This window comes from Cervus elaphus, chromosome 33 (assembly GCF_910594005.1).
Source record: "Cervus elaphus chromosome 33, mCerEla1.1, whole genome shotgun sequence".
Taxonomy (NCBI): Eukaryota; Metazoa; Chordata; class Mammalia; order Artiodactyla; family Cervidae; genus Cervus; species Cervus elaphus.
This window is the reverse complement of record NC_057847.1, coordinates 72307693-72323753: the sequence shown is the minus strand read 5'-3', so window position 1 is coordinate 72323753 and position 16061 is coordinate 72307693. Positions and strand designations below refer to the sequence as shown.

At 36.6% G+C, this 16061-nt stretch overlaps 1 protein-coding gene across 3 annotated transcripts in view; it reads right to left on the bottom strand.

Moving 5' to 3' along the window:
* Positions 1-6144: 6144 nt before the first annotated feature.
* The window catches only part of PTPN4 (protein tyrosine phosphatase non-receptor type 4), a 189355-nt gene continuing 179438 nt past the window's right edge, over positions 6145-16061 (bottom strand). For all 3 annotated transcript variants that reach the window (XM_043894708.1, XM_043894710.1, XM_043894709.1), the window contains exon 27: positions 6145-12923. In XM_043894708.1, coding sequence (XP_043750643.1) covers positions 12837-12923 — 87 coding nt within the window. In that variant the 3' untranslated portion in view covers positions 6145-12836. The remainder of the gene's footprint in view (positions 12924-16061) is intronic.

Here is a 16061-nt window from a genome sequence, read left to right as displayed (position 1 = left end):
GCCTTTTAGGGGCACTGAACCTCATTCTTAGCACTGTTAATGCCAGAGAAAGTAGTGGGAGGGTGGTGAGAAATGAAGCTGGCTGTTGAGGCAGTAACCACTTCATAGGCGTCTAGGTTTTCTCAGTGATAGCAAATCTTTATTTTCAGAGGATGGATTTCGTTCCTGGCAACAGACGAGAGTCAACCCGAACATAGTTGGGTGAATGTGTTGAAAAATAAGGAGTCTGAAAGTAATGGGTTAAATAGAGTCCATGAAACTAGCAGTGTAAGAACCTTGGAAAATCCTCTTACTCAGAACAGCAACCACCAAACAATAAAACATGGTCAGAATTAACTTTTTTAAAACTCTGGATATTAACCAAAGGTTTGCAACAATCCAGAGGTGTTTATTCAAGAAAAAGAGCTGAATTTTGGTAAGAGCAGTGAGTTTTATGGCATTTTGACTGGCCCGAGTCTCATCTTCTCTCCCCAGTTCCTTTGCAGCCTTAAAACCAGCAGCTAAAGGGCCACTGGAGGGAGCAGAACAGAGTCAGAGTTCCTTCAAACCCTGTCCTCAGAGAACTGTTACTTTATTTGACCTAACTCACAGCTCAAAATGAAAAGCTGGGAATAAGATGTCCAGTTAAATAAATGTTCTGTTCAGTTCATTCAGTCGTGTCTGACTCTTTGCAACCCCAGGGACTCTAGCCTGCCAGGCTCCTCTGTCCATGGGATTTCCCAGGCAAGAATACTGGAGTGGGTTGCCATTTCCTTAAGGTGTCCAGAGCAGGCTTTGAAAAGTTCTGACACATTTTTGCAAATCTTGAAGTCTACTTATGTGCACAGTGCTAGGTTCAGGCCCAGCTCTGAGAACATGTTAATGTTTGAACCTACTTATAATCCCTTAGTCTTTGTTGCAAAAAACAGACCCCAAGTATATCATCTATTTTTTTTTCTGTTCCAGTTCCAGTTCAGTTGCTCAGTCATGTCCAACTCTTTGCAACCCCATGATCCGCAGCATGCCAGGCCTCCCTGTCCATCACCAACAGCCGGAGTCTACCCAAATCCATGTCCATTGAGTCGGTGATGCCATCCAGCCATCTCATCCTCTGTCGTCCCCTTCTCCTCCTGCCCTCAATCTTTCCCAGCATCAGGGTCTTTTCAAATGAGTTAGTTCTTCGCATCAGGTGGCCAAAGTATTGGAGTTTCAGTTTCAACATCAGTCCTTCCAATGAACACTCAGGACTGATTTCCTTTAGGATGGACTGGTTTGATCTCCTTGCAGTCCAAGGGACTTTCAAGAGTCTTCTCCAACACCACAGTTCAAAAGCATCAATTCTTCGGCGCTCAACTTTCTTTATAGTCCAACTCTCACATCCATACATGACTACTGGAAAAACCATAGCCTTGACTAGATGGACCTTTGCTGACAAAGTAATGTCTCTGCTTTTTAATATGCTGTCTAGGTTGGTCATAACTTTCCTTCCAAGGAGTAAGCGTCTTTCAATTTCATGGCTGCAATCACCATCTGCAGTGATTTTGGAGCCCAAAAAATAAAGTAAGCCACTGTTCCCACTGTTTCTCCATCTATTTGCCAAAAGTGATGGGACCGGATGCCATGATCTTAGTTTTCTGAATGTTGAGCTTTAAGCCAACTTTTCACTCTCCTCTTTCATTTTCATCAGGAGGCTCTTTAGTTCTTCTTCACTTTCTGCCACAAGGGTGGTGTCATCTGCATATCTGAGGTTATTGATATTTCTCCCAGTAATTTTGATTCCAGCTTGTGCTTCCTCCAGCCCAGCGTTTCTCATGATGTACTCTGCATATAAGTTAAATAAGCAAGGTGACAATATACAGCCTTGACGTTCTCCTTTTCCCATTTGGAACCAGTCTGTTGTTCCATGTCTAGTTCTAACTGTTGCTTCCCAAGTCTGTTATAACTGTCTTGCTCATACCAATTTTTAGTAATTTTCAGGCTTTCATAAAGTTTCAATGACTCCTTTAAGAAGCTTTTGGAAAAATGCTACCCCTTTTCACATGCACATTTCACTGGCTCAGGTAACAGGTAATTCTAAATGATAGAATATAGATAAATATATTTGCATGTATAGGTTAGCAAATAAACAGAACTGATTTCAGTAAGCTTACAAGAGAACTGGTGGAATTAGCAGAGCTCTGGCATAGTTGAGCGCAGCCAGTGGTGGCAAGGGGAGAACACGAGCAGAAAGCAGAGCGCTGGTACACTGAGTGGGTTATTTGGATGCTCGTTAAGAAAGCTTCCATCACAGATAGAATATTCGTAGGAATTAGAGCAAGGTTTTTGCAAGTATACGCCAATTAAGGTTTTTGCAAGTATACGCCAATTCAGAAGTCATAAAGGAGCAGATTAATATATTTGTTTATAAAAGTATTAAAAATACCATGTCCTCCCCCAGACCCAAATAAGAATAGTCAAAGAACACCATAAGAAAAAAGGTTTTGCAGCCTATATGACTGTCAAATGACTAGTTTCTTTAATTTCCAACATCTCATATAAATAAACATTAAACAACCTGATATAAAAGTAAGCAAAGGATATCAATGTAGAATTTGGAGAACAAGAAATAAGAGAGATCAATAAAGATACAAAAATCTATTCAACCTCTTTATGAGTGAACTGTAGGTCAAAATAAGATAATAATTCATGTATGAGATGAGCAAATGAATTGTTTGATATCAGTCTTAACTAGAATGTGGGGAAACGGACATTCTCCTAAGTTTGGTAGAAGCACAAGCTACTAAAATCTTCTCTGAGAGCAATTATTAACATTTAAAAATGCAGGTGCCCAATAGGTTAACAATCCTACTGCTAGAAACTTACCTTATGCATAGACTTGCAAATCTTTAATGAAAACACTTGCCTGAAGATATTCACTGCAGCACTGTTCATACAGTATAAACCGGGAACAAATCAAGAAATTAAATTATAGCATATCCATCTGTATGACGGAGGTCAAGGCAGTGATTAAAAAGAATGAAGTAGATCTGAGTGTGTTGATATGGAAATGTTTGAAAGATGAAAAAGCAAGCTGCAGAATATATTGTACAATTCCTTTGGCCTTAACAAAATGTACATGTACACATAAATACTTGTGCAATATTTTCCACTAGAAGACAAGAAATTAACAGAGGGTGCCATTGATTTGAGGGGGACTATTCTTAGGGGCAGGGTTCCCCAGTGGTTCAGTGGTAAAGAATCAACCTGCAATGCAGGAGACTTGGGTTAGATCCCTGGGTTGGGAAGATTCCCCGGCAAAGGTATGGGACAGAGGCTTTCATAACTCCTCATGGGTCTTCATTATAGTATTTGAAGGTTAAGTATCATGCACGTAAGAACAGAGGCATGGCTTTACTTTTGCCCCGGTGGCTCAGATAGTAAGGAATCTGCCTGCAAGGCGGTAAACCTGGATTCAATCCCTGGATCAGGAAGATTCCCTGGTGAAAGGAATGACTATGCCACTCCAGTATTCTTGCCTGGAGAATACCATGGACAGAGGAGCCTGGTGGGCTACAGTCCATGGGGGTCACAAAGAGTCAGACACGACTGAGCGACTAACACTTTCAATTTATTTCTAGATATAAAATTAATACCCTTTTATACCCTAAGTTAGTACATTTCTAAGGGGGAGATAAGCACACAGACTTAGTTTAACATTACATCAGCTTGTCCTTCACAAAACCAGGTGTTCTCTGGATACTTTTTGTTTATGAGAGTCTTTTCCATAGATTTTTTGTACATCTTCTGGCCTTGAGTTTAGCAGAAAACAGAAAAGTGGCAGTCTCATGGTACAGCAGGTTGCAACACAGTAGAAATACAATCTTGTTAACACAGAGGTCAGTCTTTTTGCAGGAGTTTTCAGCTAAATTTATCTAAAAAGTTTTACCACACAAAGACTCTGCGGCTCTGGTGAGGCAGCCTCTGTTTAGCACTCTTCGTTAAAATTAACAATTATCTTATTGTTTTTATACTAGGGCTAAACTCTTATTTTTCTAAATCCTTATATACCCACTTTTAGAATAATATTTTTGTGTTCTGCTATAGGGCTTCCTCACCCCCCGGAGGGCTCTGTGCCTATTAGGGCCTTTTTTATGGTTAATCTCTATGTATAGTATCTTTTGGCCTTCAGGCCTGTTCACATTTTATGGCTTGCACCTGGTGTAACTTTAAGCAACTTCAGTAGCCTGACCCTGTCTTTCTTGTGGTTAATCTATTTTCTTTCTATTAGGCGTCATCTCCATGGGAACTAGATAGGATTGCATTTTTACAGAACAGAAACGCAAAGGATTGCAAAAACAGCAGATATAGCACAAAACAGGCTCTTAGTCTAAAAGTTAACTACCTGCAAGAAGTCACCAGCTAACCTCTATCTAAAGTGTTTTTTATTAGGCACATTTGTGGCTATTTTATTTGTGGAGCCTTTTCTCACCCCGCGGAGGGACCTATGCTTAATGGTTTCTTTTGTTAGCGTACTGTGCTTAGGATGTTTAGGACAATCATGAGCATTTTTTGCAATAGGAGCACACATATGCCAGACAAGCCAGAGTGCCAGCAAAAGGGTTTGAACTGAAGCATTCCCTTCATCCTTGGCCCCTTCATAGGGTACCAGCATCTAGGAGATTTAATTAGGGTTTTAAGTTGGTCCTCATTCAGTGAAAGAGGAGCAGGAGAGCTCTCGGTAGGCAACACAAGAATCTGCAGCAGGGCAAACAAGAACAGCGGCAGAAAAGGGGGGAGGATGCAGGGTGGGGTAAAGGCCGAGGCCAACCTGGAGGGTCCCTTGTATCCTGAACGGCCTTGCGTGTCAGGTCTTTCCCTCATGACCTCGTCATGGGTGGGATCTCCCACAACGGCTCCCGGCACTCACCCGCAAACACAACCACTACATCAGTAATTCTAGAAATAAGTTTTGCACTTAGCATTCTCCTAGTCTATGACCACCCAATAATGAAAATAACCATTGTCTGAAAAGCCCAACAATGAAAACTCCCATAAAATAATCTTTAAAACTCTTATACTTAAATTACTAAAGCACATCTTTATTTTGCAATTGAACAATTTAAAGTCACAGCTAGAGTTTTTTCACGTTGAACCTGAACAACTATTTCTCAGTCAAAACGAATTATGGCCAGGAAAATACGTATAATGACTGCATTTCACATAAATTGCTTTCAGGGTTAAACAGTTTCAATGCAAATCAACATTTTTATCCTGTTTGCTGTTAGTACATGAAATTCATTGCAGGAATTCTAATTTTTCACGGAAATTAAGACAAATCCACAAGGTCTTTCAAGCACACAGTAAGCTGCAGTAACAAATGCATAGAATGCATAGTGATGATTTCAAATAACCCAGTATTGACCAAATTCAAGTTTACAGATTTTAAATGAACTCTACGATTCCTTGTCTCCTAATTACGGGAAACCATATGGAAAGAGGTATTTTTGTGAAATGGGGGAAAAGAATTTAAAAAGTGAAGGGGCTAATCCCATTTAGCTACTAGTTCAGTACAACCAAACGTGAAATGGCAGCAAACAATGTAAAATCATAATCTAATTAGAAACTGAACTAGACTTTTAACTAGGTGACTTTTTGCCCTTCATATTTACATATAGCACCTGTTACAAGAAAAAAAATCCCAAATTGAAACAGTCTCTACATAGAAATATTATTTTTAAAACTACTACTTAAAAATATCACTGATGAGTCTATCGTAAACTATCTATCCTAAAGTTAAGCCTACCCTGTAGAAAATAAAGACTAGCTTTTCTTATTTGAAAAGATTACAATGTGGGATGTAACTGTAACATCCTGATGCTGCTGGAACACTGGGCTGGACAGTTTTTATTTGCCTAAGCACTAATACTCTAATGACAGAAAACGAAAACAGCTTAACGTAAACTTTTAGTCTCTTAAATCTTGCCTTTCAACATGTATACGAAGTGTCAGAACTTTGCCCCTTTCAACTTACTGGTGGTGAAGCATTGACTTAACGCCTAAGTAGAACTCAAAACAAAACAAATGGATTCCAGGTGTTCATCATGTAATGTACAAAAATGCAAAGCAGAATGCTTTTAGTGAACCAAACGTGGCTGAAGCTAGCTGAGAGAACTCAGAGTCCAGCAAGACTGTCAACTGGATAGCCTTTATTGTACCAAATAAATCACAGAAGAATGGCAAAGCCAAAATCACACAAGTTACCCTTTAAATATCAAATGATCAAGAGAGCATTGTAAAGCATTTAAACGTGGGTCTAATCCAATGAGCTCTACGTGCTAATGTTATATTTTTCCATATTTACAAGACTCTAGGATAAATTTTATCTTTAAATATATAAATTAAGTCAGTAGTAAGCTTGAAATAAAGTGCTATTTGAAATTCAAGAAATCAATTTCAGCACTGAAATATGATCCTACTCTACTGGATACAAGAAAGCATGAGTAATCTTGTCAACTAGCTGAAGGGTTGGCAAAAACTGGAACACAATTCAGGAATAGAAATGAAGAGGCTTCTTTTAGTAACAGGTAAAATGGGTTCAAGTGTGCCTACAGTGAATTTAGGGAAACCACAAGTCAGAACCTATTTTGGCCTAAGATTGTAGGACTGAGTCTCCTTAATGATTTTAGGTGATAATTTCATGTAGCGATGTGACGTTTTAGTTAAGATTAACAGATTATCTGCTAAATTTTGGAAACTCTCAGGGTTGGGGGGGCCTGATATTAACCTTTTAACAACTGTAACAAAAGTTAATGAAGGAAAATATTACATCATAAAGAGTCTACTATAAATGGAAGTTAAAAAACCTTTTTTCACGTTGGAGAAATGGAAGTAGGAGCCCAAATAATGAAGGCCCCACTGAGTCAAGCTCAGTGCATGATGAATAATAAATACTACCTTTCAAAGAAACTGTTGAACAAATTAATCATGTCTATTGGTTTAAAATGTAGGGCTTTTTTTGTCTTCTGTTCAGCTAAATTAATAAACTCTCAGCCATATAAGACACCACTGCTATAGGTCAGAGTTGGGCTCAGTGGTTTTACCTGTCCAAAATGCTGAGAATAAAAAACAAACTATCTGTCAGGGCCTTTGCACCGATTTACTGTGGTGACTGTTAGCCACAGTTTTCTGGCTTCACTGAAGTCACATGCTCAGACTGCTGTCCTCATCTGTGGCTGAGACAGTGACGAAGCCTGAGAACTTTCCTTCAAAGTAAACACACGCAGCAGAATGCTTACTCTCATACGCACATACTCCCCCACACTCCAGAAGTCTACAATTTAATTATTTTATACTTAAAAACAGTATGCACACATTTTTTGGAAAACTTCTATTCTAGAGCTAAGACAAAGCAAAGCGAAAAAGAAGGTATTTGAAATATTGAAATATGCTTCAATAATGATCATTGTTTATAAAGAAAGTGACATTTTCTTCTAAAACTGCATTTTATATAATGAAATGGGAAACACTCTTCCTTTCCTTTTCAATCCTCGCTAACTTTTTTAAAACAAAGCGTATCCTTACGATCAAGTCTTAATTCTAGTAACATTTGAAAGATACATTCATTTCTTTACAGCATGAAAGACATACAAATATCATTTTTTTCCTTTTTAAAGAACAAAGCAAAAGAAGTTAACAGTTTCAATCTTTTGTCCATAGAAAAATATTTTCTGTATCATTTACACAACAATAGGTAGGAAAATTCTACAGTGTTTAACTGAAACTTTCTATAAGCAAAACAAGGCTTTCAAACATTTTCATTCTTGTACTGGTTTTAGGCACACGTTAGAGCCTCCTCCTAAAACTGTAGCCTTAAACTTACAATATCGCTAATACCTTTCACTTTGTTAATTAAAAAAAACAAAGCAAAACAAAAACTGGTTTACTTATTTATTCACTGAACCCTGCCTAGTCAGCACTGATGGACTGTACCCCAGTACCCCTGGCTGCCCAATCAGCTTGGATTACGACAATAAAGATAACAAGGACCACAAAACTTCAGAAATCAACAATAAACTGTAGAAAAACATACAAATAAGTAGCAGCAAATTTAGATATGGGAACAGAAATAACTATTTGGTGTCTACCCACAACAATTTCACCCAGATTATAAAAATAAAATGTCTCATTTCTCACTGAAATAGGGCTTGTTTTTTGATAACATTGTAAGGCTTATTGTAGGAATTGCTACTGAGAAAAATGAAGTCTGTGTATAGTAAAACATTGTGTTGAAAATAGTTGTAGATATTGTAAAGTAAGTTAATCCCCAAAAGTACAATTTTGAGATTAACTTCATGAGCTCTCTGTAAAATTGCTGAAGTTGCCTATTAGCAGTTAGCCCTCAAATAAATTTTGCTATTATACAAATTCCCTTGGAGCTATACAATTCTCTAAAAACTTTATACAACAGTTGCTACAAGCTGTGTTGTGATCACACTGAGACACCAATAAAACTTTGCCAACAGATCAGTAATTCTGATACTTGATAAAATTAATCCAATGGGTTTTAAAAACATAGGTATTTTACTTAGAGGAAACACCAGGGGAAAAAAATGGTTGCAGAAACTGTAGTTGGCTAGCTGAAGCAAACATGAGAAGCAATAAGCTATATTAATATAAAGCAGTTACTTTGATGATGTGGCCATTTACATACAGAAGCTGTGGCACAATTTATCTTTCTCTTGTATTATTAAAAGGTATTTGTTCCAACAAATATTTAACTTAATGTAAATGACTTAAATGCAAACTGATCAGAACTACAAAGTTATTACTATAAAATAAAAGAGGTGTAAACATATCCCACATTATTGTGGTATAAATAACTTTTATGAATTCAAAACTACTTTGGCAACCTTACCATCAGAATATCTTTAAATATTCAAAACACAGATATTACACAGAACATTGTTAAAAATCCTTATTTCCTTCTCCCTTCCTGATTTAAGATTATAAAACAAATATAAATGCTTTAATTCTACATGTTCACATTATGAACATAAATTATTTAATTATAAGCGGACATACATTCGAAATCTTCATTCTGTTTCAAGTGCTTTTAAAAATCAGTCTTCTAATTTGCATTTTAGAATGTTTTCACACTGCATGTACATCAGCCCAAACACATGACAAAAGCTATTGTTTCATCAGGGAAGCATGACAAGCAGACAGAGTGGGGCCCTAATTAGATTGCTTTTTAAAGCCTATTTGTTTTCTAAATTAAGGAAAAATACTGCCTGAGTATAATTCTTGAGCTGAAATAGACTAAACTTCACAAGAATTTATGATATTCACACATTACCTATAGTAATAGAAGGTGAGCCTTGATAAAATCTTTCAAGTTTCTTTCAGCTCTCAGGTTGTGGAACTTCTAGTGGAGACGGGAGACTTTTGTTCAAATAGCTGATTAGACCTGGCTAATCACCTGCCAACAGATTATAAACAACTCCCATAGTTAATATAATCCTTTACCCCTGTTAGTATGAGCCTTGGCGAAACACACAAATGCATAATCGCATAAAACATCTTTTTGTGTATGTATTAGTACTTGAAACCTTCAAGCAACTGTCTTAATGGCTTAACATATTTTTATACACTCGAAGTCAGTTTTTATATATAAATTTTCTCTTTAATCAACATGGTCAACCCTTTCCACCCTCCTACTTGTGCCAGCAGGCTGTACAAAGGAAGTAAATTCTTATGCTATTTACTCTGCCTTTATTTTGAATTATGCATTGATTTAATAAATACTAAATGTTCTTCCTGTGAATGCAGTCTATTCCAGAATATTACTCAACCTGTGTACACAGTGCTGACATAAGTCAGATGGTCAACACAACACCTAAAAAGAACATGGTAAAACCATTCTGAATCAGAGGCAAGGTTTTTTACAAACATTCTTAGCATTTACAAAAGTCCTTTGATTCACCAATACCTATTTCCAGTTGTGAGAATAGCAACATTGATTTCTTGAATGTATGGGTTGTTTGGGGGAGGTGGGGTTGGCTGCTGGAGCGGGCAGTAGTTTAGATACAAGGAATTTGGCATTTTTGTCACACACTGTTACACCGATATGAATGGAACCTAGAACTACTAAGTGTATGAAAATTGGGATTATTCCTAGAACTCTACTTAGATTGATGAACAGATGAAAAACATTCCCAGGCAGGGAGTCCCCTGGAAGTCCAGTGGTTAGGACTTGGAGCTTTCACTGCCATGCACATGGGTTCGATCCCTGGTTGGGGAACAAAGATCCCAAAGCATGGCCAAAAAATATCAGGCATAAACTCTTACTTGTTAGGTGGACAGGAAATCATAACTAGCAATGTTTACTTTTAAAAGCTGTAGGGATAATTTATTTTAAGATCCTAATAAATATGTCTTTGAAAAAGGATCTTTTCTGTACATAAAAATACTGACAGGGTGTACCTCCCAGAAAAAAAATTCATATATGAGAAATTTAAAGGTAATTTAAAATTTTTAATATATTATCATTTAAAAACTGGCATTAATGATTTACAAAGGCAGCAGTGCTCATTGCCAACAAATGATTAGTTACTTTCCGAAGTGTAAATGTAACCCTAAGTCAAAAAACATGACACCCTGATCTGCTTACATCTATACAACTTTACCTCTTTGTCTATGGCTGTCATATTCTGTCCATATAGTTAGGATAGGTTTTCTTTTTAATTCAGATAAAAAACTACTTCCAAAACAGTTACTAATTATGTAGACTCCCAACATTTTACTTTTTCACATTTCACCTTACCATGATGTCATACAGCAGTCTAAATCATACCTATCTATTGGCAGAGAATGGAATGTTCAAATAAGACTGTGTAGCTATTTACTATCTTATACTGACTTGACTGTGAAATTCAGAAATAGATACAAGAATTTCACTTTGACATAAAGGTTATGCTTACTTTTTTCTTTAAAAAAAAAAAGTAAAATATTTTAATACAACAGTGTATTTGGTATTTTGGCTATTAATGTTTAGGACTTAACTTCCTAAGATTTACTATTATGGATTTTTAATATTTGAAATAACATCATTTAGATTTTACCAAAGATTTAAAAATGTACATTTTCCCGCTCACACTAAATGACGTTCCAAAATATCTACCATTCAACTGTAAATTTTATCAAGACTATACAGAAATATTCAGAAACCACTAGTAAATGAATCTATTTTAACCATAATCCATATAAAGTAATTTTGTAATGTAACATTTCAATAGCTGAGAAAATTTGAACTTATATTAAAACTGGATAATTTTAAAGTTCTATCTCTCTGAGGACTTAAAAATTAAAAAAACAACAGCAACAAAAAAACCTGAAGAGGATAATATACACACTCTTTTTTATCAGGTCCTCCATCAGGCTGGACAATCAAAACTCTCCATATTAACATGCTTATAACTTAGTAAGTATATATAAATTGGAGTAATTTAATTGTACACAAAATGACAAGAAAGTCCTCATCTTAGCTGTTGAGGGATTATGTTTAGAAATAACTCAATAACATTTTATTCCTTGTTTGTAGTATCCCAATCAACAGACCAGTGTGAACAAAGCTTGACAAGAACTGAAATGAATGCTAAAAAGGGATAATTTAGTTAGTGATAGAAACAAGTCACAATTAGCTGCTTTAACTTTAGCTTATTCATATGTTTAACTTCAAAGTGTATATTAGGTGCCATTTCTAAAGGTAGGGGTAAAATAAATATGAAATTTGAAGAATAAAGCATCTTTTAACTTCAGCTGCTAAACTGTAACCCCTGTCCCTCAGGAAAGGAATGTGCAGGTTTTGAATAATTCCATAGCAGCAGAGCACTCACTCAGTAGGTCACAAATTATCTTGGCTTCTTGTGGCAAAATACAGGAATTGAGTAAGAAACAGAATTTCATTACCCTCCTTTGACTGCATAACTCTCAATACGAGAAGCCATTTTAAAAATGGTGAACTGATTCAAAATGCATAAAACTGTAAATGTACAATATACATACATACCTCCTAGTAGGGTCAAAGGAGTGCCTTTTCATTAGACATACAAAGACGTCGCAAGGCACTTAAGGGGTTAAGACACAATGCATGCATTCCTTTACATCAAGTATGTGAAATCACATGATTTGGAATAAGCCAACCTTAAGATAAATGTAAGTTACATTGCTAAATTCAAGAAAATTTGTAGATTCATATTTATACTTTCTATAAGATGCTGGTAAATGGACAATGTGCAGCATTTCCTGGGAAAAGCAAATTCCACTTTCTTCTTCCAAACAGCAGGTCTCTATGGGGGGAGTGTAGGGGAAGATGTGCTGCATCCATAGGCAGTGTATTGGCTAATATTGAGAATGATATTGCTAACATTTAAAAAGTAACATCTGGTCATCAGTATAGTAAGAACACAAATCACTGGGAGACACCAGAGCTGACTCCTGATGTTGAATGCTTTTTGCTTTCAAGATACAGTTATACAACAGAGATGCTGAGAATTCTGAGCCTTGTCTGTGGCAATTCTACCAGAAGGGGACGGCATGGCACCACCACGAGATGTCATAAGTTACCCTGAACATCCTCAGTTATTCACTATTTGTTTGGAGCAAAGAATGAAATAGTCTTCAAACACATGAATTATAGATTTTGAGAGAGTGACGTTTTCTTTAAAACATAAAGTGCAACAGTGCTGAAGTTTTCAGTTTTTGTTAGTTCTTCTTCTTTTTTTTTTGTCTGTTTAGATGCCATTTCCTGTGAGCAGTGTTATGGCACAGTGAATATAATGGAAAGCAATTTCCAATACATTTCCCAGACCTTTGCTTTCTTATTTATTTGATGACGTCGTTAAAGGTTTAACAAATCCTTCTTCATAAACTTTCAAGATAGCTTCACATACAAATCTGTATTGACTCTGAAAAATAAAATATAAAAAATAGACTTGATCAGAAAGACTAGAAAATAAACAAACAAAAAAGACAAACATCTCACCTGGCTTGCTTACACAAGAAATACAAAGTAAAACTGCACGGATACGTAATTTTTCACTAAGACTGGCAAAAAAAGTTTGACAACATATTTTGTTGGCAAAACTCACTCATACATTGCTAATAGGAATGTACAATACTACAAGCCCTATGGGTGGACATTGGCAATATCTAACAAAATTACATTAATTTACCTATTGACCCAGTAATCCCACTTCTAGGACTCTATCCAAAAGATAAACTAGAAAAAGAAATTGAAAACATTTATTCATAAATGAGGCTATTCACTGCAGATTTATAAAAACAAAAAAGAAGAAACAATTCAAATTGTCATCAGTAAAGGGCTGGGTCAGTAACCTGGTACATTCTCAAAGTGGGTACTATGAAATGGAGAGAAGAGGAAAAAAGTCTACAGAATGTTATAGAATGATTCTAGGATATTTTGCTAAGTAAAAAAAGGCAAGACAGAGATAAGTGCATATATTATCTTTATAAGAAAAACGGGACAGGGATATAAATATGTACCTAACTCAATGTGTATTAAGAAAACAGCGAAGGAAGGATAAATCATTTTTTTTAAAAAAATGGCTTCCTTTTAGGAAAGGAGTCAACAGGGTGAAGGAGAGAGACAGACATTAGATTTTATTGAATATACTTCCTTCTTTTATAAATTTCACTTTGGAATCATGTAAAGACACTCCATAATTAGAACATGAATTTTAAAAGCCTCTATAAACTGAAAATACAAAACATATCCACGTATGTATCTAGTTGATGGCATAACCAAACAGAAAGGAGCTATTTCAGAGGACTTTGAAACAGTAATTTGACTATACATTTTTTTTGTAGAATATATATTCCAAAGCAAAATAACTGTGGAAAAGAACTGAAAATTCTTTTTGGTAATCATACTGTTTGTGGTGTTAGCTTTGTTATTCTGAGACTTTGTTGAGTATTGTGGAATAAAACAAATGAGTACTTGTGACATGCTACATCTTCCTTTTCCAGCACCATGGAGAACCTGCACTCTTGTTAAAGAAGAAAAGGGACAAAGATGTTAAGTAGAAAATGGTAAGTGAAAACACTGTGGTCTGAATCTGTAGCGGAAGCACCAGTATCAACTCATGATAAGTTTGTTTTCCCTCTTCTGGCAACTGAAGATGTCCAGAAACACATAGTAACGCTTACTCAACAGCAATAAAAATCCCTAGTGCTCAGAAGGTGGTCCCTAAAATAATTCCCCAATAAAAAGGACCAAAACTTTATGGAGAAATTACTAATGCTAAGTCTGGGACAAGAAATGTACAAGCTGGACAGCTATACTGATAGCAAGTAAGCTATCAAAGTCACTAGCTCTTGATATAAAGACTCAAGAGCTAGAATGAACAGTCTCCCAGGAACTAAAAATGGAATAAATTATGCATATTTAAGAAAAATAATTGCAATGGGCTGAAACATATCACATATGTTTAAATACATGAATTCAAAACAACACCAAAACAAACAAAAGTAAGTGGTCGCCACTGGGAGAGGCCAATGAACCAATTCATCACATTAAAAACTTGTAAGTGAAGGGAAAGCATGAAGTATTTATCTTGCCTTTCCTATGCAGACTGTATCACTAGTTAACCAAACAGCAGATGAGAAGTTTCTCTTTTAAAGAAGCATTACAATTAATAAATAAAAAAGGAATAATAGAGCATCATCATTTTGCAAGCCAAACGAATCAATGATGCAGACAATGATCACCCAACACTGCTATCATCACAAAAGGAAGGCAGAGACATCATGTGCCTCTCGAAGGAAGAACGTAACACCACTGAAGGTGCTACAGGCTACAGGTCCATTTACAGCTAAGACAAAGAACACCACCTTGTTCAGTCTAGAACGGAACCAGCAAAGCCTAGACTATGGGAAAATACGTAGCACAAACATCCTGGTTTGCTCATCAAATAAACTGCAAGATAAAAGAAGAGAGACGGGACTTCTCTGGTGGCGCAGTGGATAAGAATCTGCCTGCCACTGCAGGGAACGTGTGTCTGATCCCTGGCCCGGGAAGATTTCACACATGGAGCAGCTGAGTCAGTGCGCCACAACTACTGCGCCTGCCCTCCAGAGCCCACGGGCTGCAACTACTGGAGGCAGAGCGCCTAAAGCCTGTGCTCCGCAACAGGAGAAGTCACTGCGATGAGAAGCTCATCTGCGGCACCAAAGAGTAGCCCCAGCTCGCCACAACTAGAGGAAGCCTGCACAAAAGCAACAGACACAGTGCAGCCAAAAAAAGAGACAGAGAGAGCGGGAGGAAGAAGACACAGATTAAAAGAGGTTTAGGAGACACAGACCAATCAAAACATGTGGACGATGTTTGAATCCTGACTTTACACAAACTGTAAGAACAAAATCAAAAACTTATTATGTATGATATGATCCAGCAACTTGACTTCTGGGTATATATCTTAAAAGATTGAAAGCAGTGCCTAAAAGAGATATTTATACATTCATGCTCACAGCAACATTAGTCAACAGAACCTAAAAGTAGCATCACTAACTCAATAGACATGAGTTTGAGCAAATTCTGGGAGAGAGTGAAGGACAAGGGAGCCTGGTGAGCTATAGTCCATGTGGTTACAAGAGTTGGACATGACTTAGCAACTGAACAACAACAAAAGGTGGAAATAAACCAAATGTCCAATAACGGATAAAAGGATAAGCAAAATGTGGTATACACATACTATGAAGTATTTTTCAGATTTAAAAAGAAAAGAAATTCTGCCACACAACATGGATGAGCCTTGAGAGTTTTATTCTCAGTGAAATAAGTCAATCGCAAAATCATATATGTGTGATTCCATGTATATGATGTATCCAGAGCAGTCATATTCACAGAAACAGAAAATAGAACGGTGGCTGCCGAGGGACTGGAATTGAGGAAAATGGAGAGTCGTAATTCAATGGGTACAGAGTTTTAGTTTTCAAGAGGAAGAAGTTTTAGTGACTGGTTATACAACAGTGTGAATATACTTAGCACTACTGAATTGTACATTTAAAAATGGTCAAGATGGTAA